The 24,133-nt window shown below is 32.2% G+C and overlaps 1 protein-coding gene across 1 annotated transcript in view; it reads right to left on the bottom strand.

The window, feature by feature from the left end:
- The window catches only part of LOC111503711 (fibrillin-3), a 206,480-nt gene that overhangs the window by 39,724 nt on the left and 142,623 nt on the right, over positions 1 to 24,133 (bottom strand). The window contains exons 18-26 of the mRNA XM_074177824.1: positions 23,864 to 24,115; positions 21,798 to 21,873; positions 21,575 to 21,741; positions 21,311 to 21,504; positions 17,407 to 17,719; positions 16,957 to 17,205; positions 6,368 to 6,573; positions 6,061 to 6,313; positions 15 to 173 (exon numbers count right to left, since the gene is read on the bottom strand). Of these exons, the coding sequence (XP_074033925.1) occupies positions 15 to 173; positions 6,061 to 6,313; positions 6,368 to 6,573; positions 16,957 to 17,205; positions 17,407 to 17,719; positions 21,311 to 21,504; positions 21,575 to 21,741; positions 21,798 to 21,873; positions 23,864 to 24,115 (1,869 nt within the window). The remainder of the gene's footprint in view (positions 1 to 14; positions 174 to 6,060; positions 6,314 to 6,367; positions 6,574 to 16,956; positions 17,206 to 17,406; positions 17,720 to 21,310; positions 21,505 to 21,574; positions 21,742 to 21,797; positions 21,874 to 23,863; positions 24,116 to 24,133) is intronic.

Raw genomic sequence — 24,133 nt, 5'->3', positions numbered from 1 at the left:
TAATTTATACCTACTGGTGCCTGCAATAGGACAAGGTTCACATGGCTGACCCCATGCCTGCCCCATAGAACAACAGCATAGTTTCTTTGTTTGATTTTGTGTCATCGGAGTTGAACATCTCCATCTGCTGTAGTTGAGAAAGCATATATCTTTTCTCATGTCAACACATTCACCTAAAAAATGTAAAGATAAAGTTAATATGTTAATATCATATAAAAAATACTTATAAGAAGTTATATATTCTTGTTGTGTTCGAGTTGAGAACATTAGGATTAACATGTAAACAGCTTTTTTTATTTTTTGAAACTATACAAAAAGTGTTGACTTTCACACCTAGTTGATATCTGTGTTGAAGCTATGTTCCGTGTTTATTGGCTGTGATATGCAGATTTTTTGACTGATGTTTCATCTACAACTGATGATGTAATGGATGAAGTAGGTACTGTAAACAAATATGTGGCTTCGTCGCCTACAATAATTTCTAACTCAGTTGTAGGCGAAACGTCAAAAAACCTGTAGATCACCGTCAACAAACATGGAAAATATTTTTGATACAGTTATCTATAATGTTCCTTATGATATTTAATTGATTTTCAAAAACTTCGCTGGAATATGGAAATTTTATGGAGTATTATCAAAAATACCCATTCAAACAGGAAGGTAATATTATTTCTAAAATATTAAAAGATTAATCTAACTCCAGACGATCGTTAAATGTATTTGCTATGAATATTTGTTACATTAGGTAATTTTCAAAATAATGGTCAAATATTGAAAAAAATAGTGGAATGGTTTTCAAGTGTTTAATGAATAATATACAGATATTCTGAGATACTTTCAGAGGTAAATGCAATATTTGCGTGAAAATTTGTGATCTGTCCTTCACAGTAATCGTATACATTTATTGTTATAAAATATCACAATTATCTCTTAAAGTAAAAGATGTTTGATCTTTAAAAGTTGTTTTGAAATGTTTCGGATAAAATTGAAAAATAGGAAAGTTGTTTTATCTAAATTTTTTGTATCTTGCTCGACTGAAAATATCAGAAGAGCTTTCTAACAGTTTAGGAAATGAGAGAAAGAAAAAGGTTCAATTCGTAACCTCAATATTACCCAACTGATTCCAAGAGTGCCACAACACAATTTCTGGGATTTTTCCTCAAAATGGGTTGTTATCTTAATAACTCCAAGGCTACTGAAAATATCAAACTTGACCTAGAGTACATATGGGCACTAGAAAGTATAATTATTTTTCTGTGAAAGTAACAGTTCAAGAAATCTTCCACGAAAATTCTTGAATTGACAGAAAGGCAATTGTAGTGCTAATCCCAACTAGCTTTTAAAATAAAAGCTCGAAGCGCTCAGAGCTTTGCTGAGGCATAAAGCTAACTGAAGAGACAAGAAATCACACATATGGGCACTAAAAAGTATAATTATTTTTCTGTGAAAGTAACAGTTCAAGATATCTTACAGGAAAATTATTGAATTGACAGAAAGGCAATTGTAGTGCTAATCCCAACTAGCTTTTAAAATAAAAGCTCGAAGTGCTCAGAGCTTTGCTGAGGCATAAATCTAACTGAAGAGACGAGGAATCACGTAAGCCATCTCATGATTTGTAAACATATGTTTCAAATATGATTGGAAAGATTATAAAAATGTCAAATGAATCAATTGTCATTCTAAAAAACAATGAAAAGTCTTGTTTGATATCTTTGTATTAGTCTATAATTAATAACTAATAATAATAAAGCTAATGACAATCTGAAAAACCAATAAAAAGTCTCTTATTCTTTTGATATTATTTTGAAATCATTATTTATTATATTCATTGAAATGAACAAGAATCATATCTTAGCCAGACAAATACAGAAGAATGTCATTCTTGGTTCGCTATGTCTTCTCAGGGAACACGATTCTCGGACCCAATGATAACTAAATCCACGGTTGAGAGAAGTGGTTGATGATGCAGGCACGCATCATTGGGTCAGAGTTTCATATCCAGACTCTAATCAGTAACCGGTTTTTGGGTAAAATAATAATAATAATCTTTGTTTCCCTTTTTGAAAATTATTTTATTGTATAGGAACAGTCAATAAAAACTATGACATACAAAAAATACATCACTTATTGACTCAAACTTGGCGTTTGTAGATGGATCGTCGTGAACTACGGAGCTAAAAGGCGATTGCAAATATTGTAAAAAAAGTGTGACAAATTCAGTGAAGTGTTGTAAATGTAAAGCAACTTTTCACCCAAAGTGTTTAGTTCAAGCAGCCCAAGTGAAAAATGCATCTTGTTGGCATGAAATTGAAAGCAACGAATCTCAAACAGCTACATGTCGTCATGAAGTGAATCCATATGATATTGAAAATAATGGACTTCTGCATCAATTAAAGAAAGAACCAGAATCTAAATGTTACATTCTGATTGATAACTACAGTCTTTCGAGAGACAAAGTGCATTTTCTATTACAAAAAATCTCAATATTGAAGAATAAAAAGATAAGTACAAAAGTTGTTAAAGAAAAAAGCCATAAAGTGATTAAAGACACAAATATGGAAGAAAATCCGAAAAAAAAAAGTATAACAAGAGAGGAAGTTAATGCAGCAATCATGACAGCTGAAATGGCAAATATTATAAGTGATGTGCAAAAGTTCCAAGACAATAGAAGATCTATGATAGGTGGCAATCATGAAATACCTGATATTAGTACTATGCCTATGCCTCTCCACGTAACTCGACTAAAACCTGATATTCTGAAGAAACCATTGGAAAAACACTTTCCCGAGGTAGTGTGCGAGAATCACCCATCTAAATTCCCAGAACTCTATTCATTGATGAAAATCACAATCAATCATAAAAACTTTAAGAAAGCATGGAGACCTGAAGTTTGGCCCACCGGAGCACTAGTGTCACGTTTTTTTTTAGTGAAGAGGACAGCGCCATCAACACAGGTTTAGTTGGTGAGTCCAATATTAAGAAACCAAACCCTGCCGTCTCACCGAAAAACTGAGTTTATTTCACATAAATATTAAAAGTTTATCCAATAAAGTCGTTGAGTTACGGGTATTTTCAGATGAGTTTAATTACGATATTGTATGTTTATCAGAGCATTGGCGCACAGAAGAAAAACTGAAAAATGTAAATGTATCTATTCACTTTCTAGTTGCTCACTTCTGTAGGAAAAATATCAAGCATGACGGGGTTGTCATCTATTGTAAAAATACCTTAAATCCTCGAATTGTAGACCTGAATACTCATAATATTGAACTCGACTCTGAATTTTGTGGCATTTTTATTAAATCTATTGATATATTGATTTTTACAGGGGAGGTTTGAAGTCTTTTTGTCAAACCTGGATGCTCTTCTAGCTCAGTTATTAAAAAACAACATAAAAGTATTTTTACTGGGATATTTTGATATAGATTTCATGTCAACTTCATGTCAAGTCAACTTCATATTTCCAACTTAAATGCTTGCTATATTCCTATGGCCTTAAAATAACCATCAATAGTTCCACTCGAGTAACTGTTCAATCATCTACATGCATAAATATAATATCAAATCTACGTGAAAATTAATAATAACACTGGTGTTCTTGACCCGTCTTTCTGACCATAAAAAGCAGTTTGCTACCACCAATGGGGCTCCGGAAAAAAGGTCCGAGGAATTTCAAAAACTACTTACTTGGGGTGAATTGGGATTATCTGAATACCCAACAGTTGGATATGGGTCGTTCTTCAGAAATCTTTATCAACATTCTTGTAAAATCCATCAAATTATATTTTCCACTAAAGAAACATATACCCACAAAAAATTATTTGAAATCAACATGGTTTGATGATGAACTTAAAGAAATGAGAATTAATCTCAAGGCTGCAAAAACGCAGCAGACATGTCTCGAAATCCATACTATATGGCAACATTAAGAGCCATGAAGAGAGATTATAAGCTTCAGTTACAAAAAAAAAAGAAGAGAATGACCAGTATATTTTGAGTTCTAGTAATATTTCCAAAGCCTGCTGGACTATAATAAATAGCGAAAGGAAGCCCTTAAATGTAAATAAACCACTAGATATATCAGGACAATGCCTGAATGACTTTTTCTGCAGCATAGCTGAGAATATTATTACAGCTCTTCCTGATCTTCCAATAAATGACCTAAATAACTCAAAGAGCTTTCCTTCACCCTGCGAATCTTTTTTTCAGGAGCCTATCTTCAGGAAGTTGTATACGATGAAATCTCTCAAGGACAGTAGTTCTCGCGAATACACGACATAAATAACCAAATGATAAAATCAGTAGCCGACATAATTACAATCCCACTAACAGCATTAATTAACGAAATATTTTTGATGGTAATATTTCCAGATTTTTTAAAATTCCTGAAGTGGTACGCTCATATGATAATCTGATTTGGGGTAATTCAGGTAACTACATTAGTGTTTTTAGGTGCCAGAAAAAGGCCATAAGAATAATAGCCAAAGCAGGTTACAAAGATCACAGTCGTCCTCTTTTTATTCAACTTGGAATTATGCCACTTTCAACATTATATATCTATATAGTTCTACTAAAGATTCATGAAAACGTTAGTAAATTTGAAAGGCATTGTGATATTCAAGCATATGGAACAAGATCCTCAAATTTATTGAACCTGCCCAGATATAAATTAACAATTAGTAAGAATAATTCACTAAACTTACATTTGTATAATCATCATCTTCACTCATCTTTAAAGGCATTAAGCCTCGCAAAATTCAAATCCACTATTGAAAAGTTTGTTCTCCAACACTATTTTTTTAACATTGACGAATACATTGACGTGGCAGGATCTTTAACTTATGAAAGACCTCATTAAATCCTTAGTTCATTGATTTTGTACTTACAGTTTTATTTGATCTACACTTTTTACTTTCATATATATTTTTTAATAGATGATTTTATCCTTGTAACTCCAAACAAGGACTTCTGCATTTGTGACTTGCCATAAATGTACTATAAGTATGTAAAATGGTCAAATAAAGTACTCTACTCCACTCTACTTGATGTCAAATCATTTGTTAGTTTTTTTTTTATTGATATAACCCCATCAACTATGAAGGTTATTAGAAGTGTGGTTCAATATGAAACATATTAGATGCAATATTTAATCTAATTACTTCACTTCACCAGACACTATATACAGCCTCATAGGGTATTATGGGCGTTAAAATCTCCCAAGATAATGTAAGGCTTTGGTATTTGTTGAGCAAAATTGTCCAGATCGTTGGTATTGATTTCTGAATCTGAATATTTTGAGCATCCCAAGAAATATGCCATTACACTATTACACTTGGTTTTATATATATATATATATATATATATATATATATATATATATATATATATATATATATATATTTATTATATATATATATATATATATATATATATATATATATATATATATATATATATATATATATATATTTGTGTTTTCAGCAAAGTATAAAGTTCTTCTTTTGTAGATGGACAAAGAAGAAATTTTGAAAAAGATGTGGAGGTTATATATGACTCATAGTTATTACTACTATCTGACATTTTTATAATTATATCTGAATGTGCTCTTCAAAAGGGTTCATTGAAGTTAATGTATTTTGTTAAAGGTTCAGGTATTATTTTGTCTTGTGAACCCTTGAGGTTGATTTTTTAGATGATAGCTCTGATGCTATTTGTAATATAAAATTTATTATGAAATGGTAGTTGACAAAATACTTGATTCACATCACAAAGTTTATTTGTCATAATACTATTGAAATAATTGATTACAAGTAGTTATTTCCTTGGGGTCTTCATTATTTTATGATCTATAAGATATATTTAAAAAACATTAACTAATAATTTTACAAGAAATGAGTTCATATAATTTGTCAATTTTAATTAAAATATTTTTAAACTCCGAAGATTTCGTCAAATTCAAACTTAAAATGTTGAACTTCAGAATTTTTGGTGAAAGAGAATAAAAAGTTTCGATATATGTCAATAACCAAAATATTTCACCACCAATCAATTACTACTTACGTCTTCCTGGGAGAGGCATGTAACCCTCTGGACACTGACAATAGTATTTTCCAGGTTCATTGATACACTGACCCACATTGCAAATATTCGGATTTTCTAAACACTCGTTGATATCTATACACATGAATCCTGAAGGATCTAATCGATAACCTTCATTACAAGAGCACATGAAGCTTCCAAAAGTGTTTGTGCAATGACCATTCTGACATATATTCTTATGTTCTTCGCATTCATTGATGTCTTCCAGAACAACCTATAATTCATAAATGATAATTCTTTTATGGTTTTTGGTTAATTTTTTCTTTACTGTTATATCATTAGGTTTGTAACCCATTCCTCCTGGACACAGCTGCTGATATTCCAAGCTGTCTGGTGTTGGACAAAGTTCACAGCGAGGCCCCCAGCCCTGGCCCACAGAGCAGCAGCATGAAGCTTTAGTAACATAGTCTGCAGTTGGTTCAGAACACCTTCCAGGACCATCGACTTGTAAGAAACATCTGGAAGTTCTCCTATCTGAAAGGAAAGTGATATCATTGATAATATTATATATCAGCAAACTGACATAAGGAAAAAATTACTACATGGCAATAGTTTCAACAGTTTCACCACATTTTCGTTGAAATAATAAATATGGTGAGTCTGAACCTGTAGGGAGTATTAAATCTGCTTTTCCGTTAACCAACTATCAGCACCCCTACGAACGACAACCCTCAGAAGTCGAAACTTGTGCGAGCTAAGGAGTAACGAGCTCTTACCTTTTAACGTGTAATTCCTAACACGGGTTGGACCATAGCAGGTGAAAATAGATCGTTCAGCCTGGGGCTTGAACCACCGACCAACACGAGGGTTGATTTGAGTGAGTGAACAAAACACCCACGTCGAACCGACCGGCTACCAACCGATGAAACAAATGAATCAATAACGATACTATTCTTGCTTTCTAGCCTAAGCATTCTAGTAATGGATTCATTTATGCCATAACTAGTACCATGGCGAGGAACCTTGGACATCTCTGACACTTTAGTTCTCCTTGAATTCACATTCGAATTAATCAGTTGCATTGAACCTGGACAACTCATATCCTTGTTTATAGTTTTATGTAGAAGTCATAAGTCAATTTGGGCTAGGCGGTGCTCTAAAGTAGCTAAATTCAGCAAATTCAAAAGTAGCAGAATATCACAGTACCGTAGTAGTACTCATAAATTTCTTTTGTACTTTCTCAATTCTATAAATGTCTGTCTGATGTAGAGAATTCCATATTCCACAGTTACATTCTAACACTGAGCATACCAAAGAACAATACAATATTCCACAGAACATTTTCAGAGGATCATTGAACAAACTCCTGTAATTTCAGCAACTTAAATACAATGTGATCAACATGAATTTTAAAGCTTATCTTGATATCAAACAACACTCCCTAGTGTTGAACGCTATTGATCAATTGCAGATTAATACTTTTGATTTTATAAGAATATTCAATAGGGTTCACAATTCTTGATAATGTTTTTCGTAACATTTATTTTCATTTAAGAGGAGCATGTTTATATCACCCGAACGAGATGAGTTGCCTAAGTCTAGTTGCAACAGTTCTGCATCACAAGTATTGTCAATTACCCTACAAAGATAGAAATCATATACAAACATTAAATGATGGCTGTGGTGTATGATATCTGACACATTGTTAATGAATACAAGGAAGAGTGTTGGGTATATAGAACCAGCATATTTGAGTAATTCTTTCATTATATAACTATCAATTTTAATATATTAGCTTTGATACCTAATGCTAGGAGCTTAGCTATGAGACGATCATCATTGGCCCTATTGAAAGCTTTACGAGAAGTCAGTATAAATAGAGTCAATCTGGTGTTTGCTCCCTAGGTTATTCAAATTTTTTTTTGAAAAGTCGATAAATCAGTACTAGTGAATCTACCATGATGGCGTTCATTAATTGTTTTTCAAATCGAACGTGACTTTTAGTTATCAAACACTCTAGTAATTTGGAAATTTCAGATAGTCTTCAATATTTCCTTTTGCTCCAGATTTGTGGATTAATGTTATAAAACTTTGCTATCCGGTTCTTGTAGATACAGAAAGATTAGAAAGTGTTTGCAAGAGATTTGCTGAAGTGTATCTAGAGTTTTTTGAAAATTGTAAAGAAATTTCATCTGGATTAGCTGAAAGTCTTCTTGGGGCTATTATAAGTTGGTAGTTTATTACTATTATTTCGAGTTGGAAATAAGTAAACTGTCTGTAGATCTGTATAGTGTAATTTGAGGAACCTTCATCAGTATATGTAGTAGAAAAGTGATTTGTGAAAAGATTAATAGTATCATTGTTACTAATGAAAGTTTAATCTCCTAGACACATATTTGAAGGTAAGTTATATGATTTTCTCTTACAGTTCGTATACTTCCAAAAAGTTCTAGAATAATTTGAAATATGATTCTAATATAGTCTTTATGACATTGCCTTTGAAGTTCTTTGCAGCTATTTTGGAAATCTGCAAATTGGTTTCCATCAGTAGTTTTTGAAATTGAAGATATGCCACCAAGAAAAATTAGATGTTTTAAATATTTCAACTGGTACATATAAGTCTATAGCAATAAAAATTACTTCATATAAATTATAAACAGCTTTGTCAATAATAGAAGAATTTCCCAAAGTAGCATTCCAATCAATGCCAGCTAACAAAATATTTATTCCATAATCATCTGTTATTGAAATCGTTCACTGTGGTTCTGGCGTTGAATTTGATCATTATTATGCCTTGGTCAAAGACAAAGCGAACTGGTTTAAGTTTGACGATAGTCGTGTCACGAAGTGTTCTGGCGATGTATTGAATCTATTGGAGCCTCTGGAGACACCCTACATTTTGTTTTATGAGAGAGAGGACATTGGCAGATCAAGATCTTCAGATAATGTGTTGCTGCAGGTTTTTCGGGTTTTCCTGCAGCTGAAAAAGCAAATGCGCCACTGGAATCAATGAAGTCGCCCCGGAGCGCCAATTAATTTTTATTGTTGTTTTTATTTTTATCGTTGTTTTATGACACTCTTATTGCAATAAAATCGTAATAATACTCTTCTTAATTAAGATGCAACTCTGTATCAAAATTCAGGTTGCAAGTGATTTCGGTGTGATGCACACTGTTTGGGAACAGTAAATACTAGGGGTCATAAATTAGTAGATTCAATATTATATATCATAACCCTGAATAGATCCAGTGGCTTATTTGTTGACATTTTTATGAAAAATTTGGAGTTGTTGTTAGACTGATTTGTGCATCAAGAGGGCAAAGTCATATTACTAGACGATTTTAATATTGAATACAAAATTAACTCTTTACCTACATAGGAAGTATTATATCTTATAAATTCCTATGGATTAGTACATACAATACAACTAGAATTTTCATTCAAAAATCGAGTTGTTTGGACAACATTCTTACTAATTTGAGCTCAAGCTTTTACAAATCAGGGGTCCTGGAACCCTGCCTCTCAGATCATGCTGGTCAATTTATTATAATTCAATCAATCAATCAATCAATCAATTTATTCATTGTAAATGAAACATTACAACGTCGTTATTTCCTTAGTATTAAAATTAATATTAAAATACATATACACAGAGATGCACAGATCAAAATAAAATAAATAAATATATACAAAATTATCATACACATGTAAACCTACAAGAGATGTAGTACATGTATTATTCATTTATAAAATCTTCTATTGAATAGAAACATTTTTCTATTAGGACATTTTTCAGCCAGATGGAGAATTCATTCGAGTGTTTCTTTTTTGCAAAGTCTGGAATTTTATTATATAATTTTGCGCCCCAATAATCGCATCCTTGCTGTGTTTTCTTCAATCGATGAAGAGGAACTTGCAGTAAATCTTTATTTCTGGTATCATAAGAATGATTGAGTACATTTTTTGAGAACATCTCTGGATTTGCGTGAACATATTTTAGACAACTATATATATATGCACTGGGAATGGTGAGGATTCTTTGTTGACGAAAAGCCTCTTTGCAGCTATCTCTATATGCAAGTCCGCATAGAATTCTGATGGCTTTTTTTTGCTGAACAAATATTTTGTTTGAATCAGAACTTGTGCCCCACAAAAGGATTCCGTAAGTTGCTATGCTGTGAAAGTTTGAAAAATAGGTTATTTTAGCCGCTTGATGTGTTGAAATTGTTTTCATTCTCCTTATACAATATATTGCTGAATTAAGCTTCTTACTCATTTTGCTTATTTGTACCTTCCAATTTAGTTTTAAGTCCAGATGTATTCCAAGGAATTTTAGTGATTTTTCCTCTGTATTGTTTTTGCTTGAAATCATTAGCCTTTGAGTTTTTTCTTTGTTTAGCAGGAGTATATTTGCCGTAAACCAAATATCTGCTTCGGCTAGAACTTGCTCTGTCTGTTGTCTTATGTCACCTTCATCTTTGCCTTTAACTAGAAAAGTTGTATCATCTGCATATGCACTTGATGCATAAACCTTGATATTTTCGAGAAGATCGTTTGTGTAGATGATAAACAGAATTGGCCCTAAAATAGAACCTTGAGGCACTCCTTGAGTTACCGGAATTGTCTGAGATAGTGAATTTTTCCACCATGTCGATTGAAAACGATTTGACAGGTATGACTTGAGCAGTTTATACGAAATTCCTCTTACTCCATAATATGATAATTTCTCTAACAGTATTTCATGGTCAACAGTATCGAAAGCTTTACTCAAGTCACAGCTTAATATCTGGGAGTCCTCTTGATTATCAATGGCATCTATGATTTTTTGAATAATCTCTATCATTGCTGTCATTGTAGATTTTCCTTGCTGATATCCATGCTGAGAGATGTTGAAAAATGCTGAACTGTCAAAGAACTGGACTAATCTCTTTTTGATTACCATTTCGAAAATCTTTGATATTACTGGTAGAATTGAAATGGGTCTAAAGTTATTTGGAATATCTTCCCCTTTTTTAAAAACTGGTATAACTTTTGCATGCTTTAGTTCATCTGGAAACACCCCTTCGTTTATGCATTTATTGATTATTAATGCAATAGGTTGCGCTATTACATCACCTAAGTCCTTCAAAATTGTGGTTGAAATTCCAAATATATCTTCAGTTCGTTTACGTTTTTCATCCGCTTCAGAAAAATAGATTGATCGGACATTATCTATATTATTATTTCTCAGCATTTCAATAGAGGGAACATTGATTTTTCCTATTTTACTTGCTGTTTCTGATCCTACCATTGCAAAATAGTCGTTCAACTCATCAGCCATGAGTTTAGATTTGTTGATTTTTGTAATATTCGGTGCTGTTTCAGACTTAATAATATTCCATATTGCTTTAGTTTTGTCGACAGCCTGTGCAATGTACTCTTCATTATACCTCTTTTTTGTTTCTATTATGTTTCTATTATAATCGTGTTTGTACTGAACATAAGCTCTTTCTGATGCTTCATCTGATCTTACTTTCCTTATTGTGTCTAAGGCATCCAATCTATTTTTCATCTTTTTCAGTTCTTCAGTGTACCATTTTGACGATTTTGTTCTTCTTTTATTTGTCTTTTCTTTTATAGGAAAACATGATTCATATATTGTCAGAAATGCATCATGGTAGCATGTGTAGGCTGTACAGGGATCAAGATTTTCAAGTAATGTTGTCCAATCCAATTCTGATAATTTCTTTTTGCATTTTTCAATGTTTTTAATATTTATGTTTCTCGCTGTCACCATGTGATTTTTTATTCTTTCATCTTTTTGAGACAAATTTAGTATTTGTCCCATATGATCTGACATATGTAAATTTACTGTTTGAGAGTTCGTTTCAGAAATTGTGTTTGTGAATATGTTATCGATGCAGCTTTGAGATCTATATGTTACACGTGATGGTTCTACAGTTGTTTTATGTAATCCATAGGATGACAGCAGATCCTCCACAGAACAGCATGTGTTACTTTCAGTCAAGAAATCGATGTTAAAATCTCCCACTAAATAAATATTTTCCATATTATTCGTTCCTGTTATAAATTGCAAGACTGAGTCCAGCTGTTCTAAAAATTGATTTAATTCCGAATAATTCAGTAAATCACACTTACAGTAGAAATATTACAAATTATGAATTGAAATAATTCAATGAAGAATTATCTAAAATGAATTGGAGTGATATGAATTTTAATTCTGATTGTTACCCTGTAGCGACCTTTCTGATCTCATGTTTTCATGGGCCAATAGAGAAATAATGTCGACTAAAAAAGAACAAATTTAATGAAAATAGTCCGTTTGTGCCTTGGTTCAACAACGATCTGAGATCACAAAGGAACACACTGGTGAGTTTAATGTGATTCTACCAAAAACCCATGGTACATCAACATATTCAAGTGTTACAAAAAACACTATGAAAAACAGTTAATTATAACTAAAAACTAGCTTATGATAAGTATCTCTCAGATGCTGAAAATAAATCGAAAGCAAGCTGGCGCTTAATAAATTTCGAAAGTATAAACGCGACACGTCAACGGACAAACTATCGTCTGATGATTTCGTTGAATTTTTTTCCAACATGGCCGAATATACAGTACTTTTCAGATAAAAGTATCCACCTTTAATAACTTTTGTAATACTGGTATTTAGGAAAAATCCAAAAACATGTCAATTTATGTTGGAAGGGGCAAGCATTATGGCTTATTTAAACTTACTGGAAAAGCCACCCCCTCACCCCTAGCATCATCCCTTTTTTTTAAATTACTTCTCATATTTTTTATGTAAAATTTGGATACTCCTCTTTGAGCTGATTTCAAAAATGTATAATACTTGTAGGTTGAAGTGGTTAGTTTATGAGATAAACAATTTTTCTTTTAATAGCACAAATTTTACTTATTTTTTACTTTCACCTTATTTGCCTGTACTAAAATGGGTTGTACAACAGTTCAAACTCTTTAATTTGTTTAACTGTGCTATTTATTCTACTTCAAAAATCCAAACAACAAAAAACTCTACTTTTTATTAAAGTTTGACATTGTCAACTAGAATTTGTAGTCACTATTGATAGTGTACTTTGATACATTATTTATTTTGTTTCGCTAAAATGGTTTACTCTTTGCAAGAAAGAATTGAAATTGTAGGTTTATACTGCCAAAATAATAATTGTGCAAGAGCTGCTGCTAGAATATTTAACGAATTACATGACGGAAGACATGCAACTCATAAGTATGTAATTCAACTGATGGAGAAATTTACCACAACAGGGTCTGTTTGCAATAACAAACCTAATAAATAAATAAATTTCCAGATATTTTCAAATGCTCCAAAATCATTCCGTTTTTTTAAAAAGGGAATAGAGACGAAACTGACAATTATAAACACATTTCTACCATATGTATCTTTTCGAAATTGATTGTAATTATCTTAAAACAAGCATTATCCAAGTATTTCGAAGACAACAAGTTTTTTAGTAATGAACAATTTGGCTTTCGTAAAAATCACTCAAAGACAAATGCAAAAATGAGGGTGGTAGAGCAAATCGTTGCGGGTCTTGAAAGAGGTAATCATGTGGGTATTACTCTCTGCGATTTGACTGAAGCTTTTGATTGTGTCTCCCATGAAATCCTTTTTAAAAACTCATCTGCTACAGAATCAGAGGTATCACTCTCACACTTATTAAATCGTATTTGACAAATCATTTCCAAGCTGTGATATTCAACAACAGATTGTCCAGCTATACAGACGTTAAATTTGGTGTCCCACAGAGTTCGTTTCTGGGCCCACTGTTATTTGTAATCTATATTAATGATCTTCCTTCTTTCTTGTTTCGAAACAAAAATTTTCTATATGCAGATGATACTATGCTAATTTATTCCCATGAGGAATATGATTCCCTAAAGAAGAGAAAGCTACAGTGGTTTATAACTAACAAGCTAAAGTTAAACAACAATAAATCACAAAACTTGATTATCTCTACCAGGAAAACCATTCCAGATGATAAAAATGTGAAGTTTCTAATATTTTTTTTAAAAGATAAGCTAATCTGGACTGAGCACATCAGGCAACTAAATTTGAAACTGTCGCGCTCTCTTTTCAGTATGCGACAACTCAGACATTGCACAAATATGAGCATCCTGAGATCAGTTTATTTTCCTTTATTCCATACTGATCTTGATTAAGGCATTGTCGTTTGGGGAAACTCATCTGCAGTTTCTAGCATTTTCCAACAAAAAAAGCTATTAAAATTCAGTGCGAAAAAATTGTGTGACAACCAGTTTATTAATAACGCTACCAATAAAGGGAAAGCAGTGTGGACATTGGTACAAAAGTACACAGGGAAAACAGAAAAGAAGAACGTTTCAATTCTAAGAAATATTGATAAAGAAGAAAAAGATAAAAAATTAATCTTAAACAAAGTAAATAGCTTCTATATAAATCAATGTTCTAAGTCTATCGTCATGACAACAAATGAACATACAAGTTTACATCCAATAAATATAACCCTATTTCTTGCACCAACAACTGAACATGAAGTAATCTCAATAATGTCACTAAAAAATCTAAAATCGGTTGGCTATGACGAAATCTCGGTAAAACTCTTGAAATATGTTGCACGTGAACTATCAACACCCCTAGCAATTATTATAAACATGATGCTTAATAAAGGAATATTTCCTGACAAATTAAAAATAGCTCATATAAAAGCAATCTTCAAAAAGGGTGACAAGGATCAAATAAAAAATTACAGACCTATAGCATTACTATCAAATATTAGTAAGATTTTTGAAAGAATCACATATAATCGCCTTATATCCTACCTTGAAACATTCGAACTATTAAGTGATACACAAAACGGTTTTCGAAAGGGTAAATCGACAACAAGAGCAATTTTTCAAGCTTTATGTTCAGTCATAAATAATCAAAACAACAAGAAACATAGCTTAATGATTAACTTAGATCTTTCAAAATCTTTTGACAATGTCAATCATAAAACATTGCTAAATAAACTTGAGGCTTATGGAATCAGGGGAACCTCAGCTAACTTGATAGAATCATACTTATATAATAGAAAACAGTACGTGGTCGAAAAATGTCACATCATAAATGAGGTTATAAGGTCTGATGAACTAACAATAATTAGAGGGGTACCACAAGGATCAATTCTAGGTCCATTGCTGTACATTCTCTATACCAATGAACTCCAAATGGACAACTTAAACACTATACAATTTGCTGATGACACAACCGTTATCCTTGAAGAACAAAATGGAGATGACTTGGAAAGAAATGTGTTCGATGCTTTAAGTACCCTGGAAGCTTGGTTTGCACAAAATTACCTAAAGCTGAACCCTAATAAAACACAGGCAATCAAATTCTCACAGTCAGCTGAAAAAGATTATACTTTTTCGGATGGTAAATCAACAATAACAACCAGTAAAAGTTCAAAATTCCTGGGAATTGAGCTAGATTTTAGACTAGATTGAAAATCTCATCTGGATATTTTGTCAGAAAATGTTGCAAGGCATTGCTATGCCCTAAGAGTCATCACTAAAACAATAAATGTTCAAGCGTCAATGTCTGTCTATTATGCACAAGTCCACTCAAGACTTAAATACGGCTTAAATTTTTGGGGTACATCTGTGAACGTTAAAAAAATGTTTTCACTTCAAAAACGTTGCCTTAGAATTATTTATAAATCCAAACAAACTGATAGCTGTAAACCTTTATTCATGGAAAAGAAAGTACTGACCCTATACAGTCAGTATATTCTCGACAGCATAATGTTTATTAAAAGCAATCCAAAGCTTTTTAACGACTTTGATAAAGCACACATCTACCCAACAAGAAATAAAGCAGATTTGGTTACTAATATTCCTAATTTTACTTTTATTCAGAAAAATATACCGTATACTCTAATAAAAATCTATAACAAACTTCCAAATGCACTAAAAAGCCTCTCTAAAACAACACTCAAAAATAAACTTAAAAACTTTCTTCTAAATAGAGCATACTACTCAACTGATGAATATTTTAAAGATACCATCCCTTCAGATTTTACCTGCTAAAATGTCTCACATTTAATTGATTTTAATTTTTAAATATTTTTAACTGTATATTTATTACACTGACATGTTCTACGCTCATCTGAGCATTTTACTTCATTGTAATTGAACAAATAATAAATAATAAATAAATAAATAAACAAATAAATGCAAAATGTAGTAAAACCTGGAGGCCACTCCTTGAAAATTTAAAAATCATGACTCTTCCTTCTATTTACATTTGGAATACTTTGATTGAAATTCAGGTATTCACCAGCACAACACCAATAAAACAATAAAATTATTTTTGCTCGAAAACCCCTTCTACTCTCTTGAGGAATATGTGAAATGTGTAAAGCAAGGTGTAACTATGCTCATGGAATCATAAATTTTTAATGATTTTTCAATTATTCAAATAATTTATATATGATTGTTGATTATGCTCAAGTTCGTGTTTGTGATGTCCATTATGTCTGGAATAACATATTAATATATTATATTTATGTTATTGATTTGTTTACACATATTTTTACAGAAAACCATTTTACTACTTTTGAACTACTATTTCACATATCATCCATATGAAAACAGAGAAAAACGATCTGAATCATCAGTACTAAGGATAAGAAAAAAATGACTCTGCGAAAGATTTTAAACAATGATGCTTCTTTAATATTCTCTTGAATTCGTTCATTTCATTTATACAATTTTGATTTTTATTATGCAAAAATTCATTAATATAGTAACAGCTTCAGCTCTGCTTGACTTATATATAATTCAATGATCTAGTTCCAATGAATTTTCCTCTATTCTATTCTATTAAAGGTTTAATGAATCGCCTTTTGCACTTACCAATACAAGCATTTCCTTCTGACACAAGTTCATGATCATCTGGACAAATACATCGAAAGCTTCCATCTGTGTTTGTACAGTCTCCATAAAGACAAGATTGGGGACTTTCACATTCATCGATATCTGTACAATTGCCGCCAGAACCATCTAATTTATATCCATCATGACACTCACAACGGAAGAAGCCAAATGTGTTTTCGCATTTCCCAAATACGCATAAATTACTGAACATATCACATTCATTTATATCTGAAAGTTGAATTGAATTAAAACAGGACTTCGTAATTAGAAGATTAGTTACAGTTAGTTAGTTGATAGTGGAATCCCGTTAATTGTTAAAAGTTAGTTCCTGTCATAGTTAAATGGTTATCCTCGTCGCTACATAATGTTAGTAATTTTTGAATAGAGTTATTTGTTCTGAAATAGTTGTCCCATATGGGCTTTACTGACCAACACAAGATTGATCAGATCCTTCATTTGGATGCATGAAACCCATTTCACATTCACAGCGGAAAGAACCAGGATAATTCAGGCATTGGCCATTTTCGCATAAGCTTGGATCGTTTGAACATTCATCAATGTCAGTGCAACTATATCCATCTCCTTTGAAACCAGCGTCGCATTCACATCTGAATGATCCATCGTTGTTTATACATTGTGCATTTTGATCACATCCACCATTATTCGTTAAGCATTCATTGATGTCTCTACATTTCAATCCGTTTCCAGTAAAACCATCTTGGCATCTACACTGATAAGACCCCTAAAATAGATAAATGAAAATATAGAAACGAGTTATATTTTGAAGCAAATTCTAAATTGTATTGATATACTATTAAGAATGAGAAGGTATTGGACGAGACGATGAATCATACTGAGAGAAATAGAGAAGGGACGAAAACTATTGAGATTCCTTCTATTGCTGTATGAATTACGAAAGATTTATAGACAGCAAATCACTAGTAATAGCAGTGACAGCTGGTGAATAAAAAAATTGATATAATTGTAAGATGACGTTGAAGTATATAACCATCTGCGAATTGTTGAAAAAAACTGAAAATCACTTTTTTGGTAAAGAAAGGTTTTGGCTTTCTACTTCTCCGTTTTTATACAAAAAAATATGGGAATTTTCCATGATAGCGAAGTAGAAAACCAAAACCTTTTCCAAAAAAGTAATCCCTCCTAAAAATATACCCCTTTCAATTCAAAAAAAAAAACAACAAATGAAATAAGAGAAGAACGTTCATAGACTAATGTAGTGCGGTTCTTTGAAAAGCACCCACTACGTTTCGACGATAGACTACGGCTGAGAGAAGACCGGGATGTCGAAGAGTTGGCTCACTCAAGTCGCCAAAAACTGAAGTCTGAGAATTACAAATGGACAGCAAGTGGAATGCAGAGCTGGCAAACATAAAAAAAAATCACCATCCCATAGGTATAATAACCGGAAGAAAAGATTCTGAGGACCATATCTACAGACAGTAAGTAACTAGAGGAGAACGAGCCAGAAGAATGATCAAGATCTAAAATTGGTTTGAAGCTCACTCAATGTCGAAGTTCGACTTGATTGGTATGATGCAGTTGTCAAGGCTTACTGGACTCAGTAAGGTTCCACATTCCTCACTGTGGGCTTATTGTATTGCTTGCATTGCATACGTCAGAAATATGCTGGACAAAGTCCATATGAGTCGAATTGAAAAACACAGAAAGATTTTTTGCTACTTGGGAGTCATCTGACTTGTCCTTTTCTTTCAAGTATCCGGAAAACCCCGCAGCCTCTGAGTTTTTCCTCCTACACATATTTCAATAATCTTGTTCCCTGTACTAGTTTGAACTGGTCCTGTGTTGAATATTCATCATAATCTTCTGGACAATAATTTGAGATGTCTCTTAAGTTGTTTGCCTCCTGTGATCCAGTACCTCACATGATGAGCTATATCTGTGCTATGTCTGTTATAAAGCCATATTTTGTTTTGGTTTCCTTTAAATTCACAATGACTAGTGGGTAGTGCTGTAATTATTCTAAGTCGATCCCTGGTGTGCTGAAACGCTTTTTCAGTCTTTTTTCTGACAGTCCCCGTGTGTGTGTTCCCAGAGGCCTGGGAACACACACAATGCTAAAGAGGTATCTGAAGTCATAGTTGCACTCAATAAAAACCCTGCAGCAGGGCAAGACAACATATCCGTTGAAGATATAATATTAATTGAAAAAAATGTCATATCCATACTCGTTAATTTGATAAACGATATTTTCAAAGCGGGGATATTTCCTGAGATACTTAAGACTGGAAAAGTAATACCAAAATTTGAAGGTGGTGATAACAAAAACTTAGAAATTTATAGACCTATGACAATTGTGTGCTCATTGTCTAAAATTATTGAAACTATAATAAAGACAAGAATAATGGACTTTGTTGATCGTTATGTGGGATTTGATGAGTATCAGTATGGTTTTATCAAGGGTAGCAGCACTCTAAGCGCTACAATAGATTTCATTCATAATATTACATCGAAATTTGATAAAAAAAGAATGGTTATTGCAGTGTTCATTGATTTAAGGAAAGCATTTGACGTTGTTGACCATACTGTTCTTCTGAACAAAACTATGTTGCATGGGTATAAGGGGCAAAACTCATTCACTCATTGAGATATTTTTAAAGGAAAGATCCCAGTTTGTCGTTGTTGGTGAGAGCATGACTGAGCCCCAGGGGCTCCAAAACGGGCCCCAAAACGAAACCACAGGGTTCCGTTTTGGGGCCCCTATTCTATGCACTAATGGTACTGTCACTGAGGCAGGCCGGACTTAAGGGAAGGTATTACACGTTCGCCGATGACACGGTCCTTTTGTACAGCGGATATGATTTACATTTACTGGAGAACACAGTTAATGAAGATCTCTCTAAATACTCAAATTGGCTTGTACATAATAGACTTAAGGTGAACTCTGCAAAAACCGTTTACATGCTCTTTAAACAAAAAATAGAATTTGTGGAAATATTGAATTAAGAATAAATAACTTACCCTTAATGAATGTTGCAAAAACCAAGTATTTGGGACTCATAATAGATGATAAGTTAAACTGCTCAGGACACATAGAACGATTTAATGATAAAATTGTACCAATGTTAGGAGCTCTATATATGTGTTCAAGTTACTTGAGTTTCAGTAATAGATACTTGGTTTACAATGCATATATATTGACGAATCTTAGGTATCTGTTAATCATATGGGTAATTGTGGCATTACTAATTTAAAAAAATTCAAACGCTGCAAAATAAATCAATAAACATTTTATTTCAAATTCCATCTCGAACCCACACAAATGATTTATTCTCACAGGCTGAACTACATCCAATTAAATATCTACTTAAACTTAAGCAATACAAGAACATACGGAAAATAAAAAACAAAAGAATCGAAAGCAACAACGATCTACTAGTCAACAACCAGTTTTATGAGTATAATACAAGAGGTAGAAATGACTTACACCTGAGCATGGTAAGAATGAACAAAAGATTATACAATCCTTTTATACAGGCTATAAAAGTCTTCAATGAATTACCTGCCCACATACGTGAGTTGCCGGGCTATAGTTCATTCATCAATAGTTTAAAAGAACATCTGAGCTTCGAGGCACATGTCTGATATGTTGATGCTATGAGCTTTGTAGTGGTTTACTAGTTTTTGTGTTTCACTTGTCATGTTGAATGTTAGTGAATCCCGAGACCAGCATTTTTGCTGCTTAAGGAGGATAACAACATATTTTATATTTACAGTGTCTTATATTTTTAATAAAAAAAAAACATTGAAGCGTTATTGATTCATAACCTGTGTTCATTAGTTCCTTAGGTATCAGGTACAATATGAAAGCAAGAATAAGTGAATGTAAATAACACTTATGAAGGAGGCTGTCTCTTAATTTGGCTTACTATTGCCATTCAAAAGTATATATTTTGCACCGTAGCACTATTTTGGAGAAAATATTCCATATTCAATATTAAAAAGATGTGAATAATAATTGAGGAAATGAAACATTCTATAATTACAAAATTTTGTTAGATTTGAAAAATAAACTAACCAAAAAAACTTTGTCTAGATTCCGTTTCAATAATATCAGACATAACTGAATGAAATCTGACAACAGTAGTTTATGAACGATAACTAGTTATGGCAAATAAAACCGCAGCTGATTAGTGAACTCAATAACTTCTGGAAAAACGTTTTGATGCAAAGTAGAATCTGTTGAACTTTAAGTAAAATAAATGCAGAATGTGAATGATTGTTTTTTTGTAAATCCACTTCTACTTTTGAAGCATTCATTAATTAGGTAAGTTCTTAAACATATGACACTTACGGGATTGTTGATACAATCGGCATTCTCATCACAGTCATAGGTTCCTAGGTAGCATTCATCTTCATCTGAACACTGAGGACCGCCATCAGGTTTAACAGAATATCCTTCTTCACATCTACAGTGGAACGATCCAAGGGTATTCACACATTCACCTGCCCCACAAATGTCTGGATTTTGCTTACATTCGTCAATATCTACAAAATATTAAGATTTGAGGAAAATCAATTCAACAAATTATTGAATCAGTATAAAAAAATCTCTTACCAAGACAAGAGGTACCTCTGACACCTGCAAGAAGTCCCTCAGTGCAATGACAGATGTAACTACCAATTGTATTGGTACATTTACCACCATTACATATTCTCGGATTTTCTTTACATTCATCTATATCAGCACAAGATTTTCCATCCAAATTCAAAGTATATCCAGAACTACAACGCAAAAGTGAATCATGCTGCGAACTTTTCAAGTATTATCAAAAGCATACCCACAAGAACAAGAGAAACTTCCAGGTGAATTTATGCAAATGTCGTCGCAAGGTTCGTCTTCACATTCATCAATATCTAAAACAATATGGAACTCATTATTTATTGCAATATTTATTTGAGAATGAGATAAATTGATAATTGATTTTGAAAACACTTTGAATAATGGTGACTTATTCAAAGTATAATGTAAACCATGAACAAGTAATTAGTTTATTTTATTTTGCTCAACAAAACTATGGTAAAAATGTTTTTTGGCTTTCTACTTTTCCATCATCAAACAGCAGTTGTGGAAAACTTCCACAGAAAGATAGACAGAAAATAACTACAATGAAAACTCTTCACAAAGGTATGTTGATGGTGCAGGTAAGTTTATTTCAGATACAAACTAAAAGAAAAAGTATGTCTGTTTGTATCTGAAAAATGTTTCTGTGCTTGATCTATACATCTTCGTAAGGAGTTTTTATTGTAGTTTTTTTTTATTTCTTTGTAAGTTTCACATATTTCCAAAAAGTTATCTTTTCTGAAAGTTTTCCTTTCTCAATATCCCAAGGCATATTCTGACTTCTGCACTCAATTGAAAATATCCATTTGTAGAATTTCCTAATGCTTACTGCTAGTAACTTAATCAAAAACAGCAGTTGTTTGAACTGCTAAATGCAGAATCCCCTGAAATGTTTGAATATAATCGGATCATTTACTTAATATATGTTATTTGTTAGATATTGTTATTAATTTCAGGGGGCCATTCATTCAGAAATGTTGAAGACTGCAATTGGGGATGATAGTGAAATTAAATATAGTAAATCTTTCATATATTTATATTATGTAGGCAGGTAGATATGTTTATTTACTTCACAAAGTATTTGTAGTCCTACATGAAAACAGTGGCAGAATACGTTGTCTGTAAAAGTTTATCACAAAATACAAAATCTTAAATCTACATATAGTTCAAGAATATATAATTTTGTTGTCTGTAAAAGTATGTCACAAAATATAGTAGTGAATGATATCTGATTCAATTCCATAAAGAAAGTTTGGGGTACAAAGTGAATAGGAAAGTGATTTTCGTATACATCAATGATCATATTGAAGCGGTTGTAACAAAAGTATTTTTTGTTTAAAACACCTTTTTTCTCAAAAATTATTACCTTATAAAAATATAACACATTAAATAAAAAATTAGGTCTTTCAGTACATTCTATACTTCTTCATTAGGGAGACGTGGTTTTGAGAGTGAAAATTAACAAAGTTAATAAATATCTTGGAACTACTTGGAACAGTCAATCCTACTTTTTAGTAGAAGTGACTGTTTTCGAGAAATATAAACCAATTCAATAAGTGCACATAATCACTCATTACCGTAATTTTAAATATCTAATAAAAATCGGGCAAGTGAAGAGAAACAGTATATTTTAGACATGAAAGTGTTGTCGAGATATTAACGAGTGATACGACTGAAGTGTGACTAGAAAATATCTATAAATAACATCATTAAATTGAGGAGGAAGAAAATATTTCCAATCAGATGAACACCAATGACCAATTTTGTATCTGACTTTTACAATTTTGAGAAAGTATAAGTAGGTGCACCTAATTAAATCAGTCTATTTTTCAGAAAAGATATCACTTTAACCAAATAGCAACAAGATCAATTGTTTTGCATACAAATGAATGGGTTTTCTGAAAAGTCACAAAATCATTAAATCTGATAATTTTTAAAATTTTAAGTTTCACAAACCCTATGTATGCATCACTGACTTCGTATTGTCAATATCGATCTTCACCAGATCATCAATATCATATGGCATTCTTATGACTAATATATGAATTATTGATTGTTAGTAGCTTTCAAGATATCTAAAAAAATTTGTATTTTCACTCTGACTATCAACACATCGTATCTCTGAAAATTAATGCTCTGAATCAATGTTCATAGGAACTTTTCTTCATGAAATATTGTAAGAAACTAGAGTGCTTACGAAACATCCCATACATCAAGATAATTTCACATCTACCTTTATGAAAACCAAAAGTTGAATAAAATATTCCAAAATCAATTATTCACCTTCGCAATGAGATTTCAGCCCAGTCTGTTGATATCCTTCGTTGCAAATGCACTGATATGTTCCCATCATGTTTTCGCATACTCCATTCGAACAAATACCACTAGAACGTGAGCATTCATCAATATCTTTACAACTCTCCTTATCAGATGATAACTCATGGCCGATAGGACATTCACATTTGAAAGAACCTTCAGTGTTTAAACATCTACCTCCTCTACAGAGTCCTGGTATTTCCTCACACTCGTCAATATCTACAAATAAAAATTATA

The sequence above is a fragment of the Leptinotarsa decemlineata genome, unplaced genomic scaffold, assembly GCF_025532065.1.
Source record: "Leptinotarsa decemlineata unplaced genomic scaffold, Ldec_3_MD MMD2_tig00003308_RagTag_RagTag, whole genome shotgun sequence".
NCBI lineage: Eukaryota > Metazoa > Arthropoda > Insecta > Coleoptera > Chrysomelidae > Leptinotarsa > Leptinotarsa decemlineata.
Note: the sequence above shows the minus strand (reverse complement) of the source record. Positions and strands in the feature narration are given on the sequence as shown.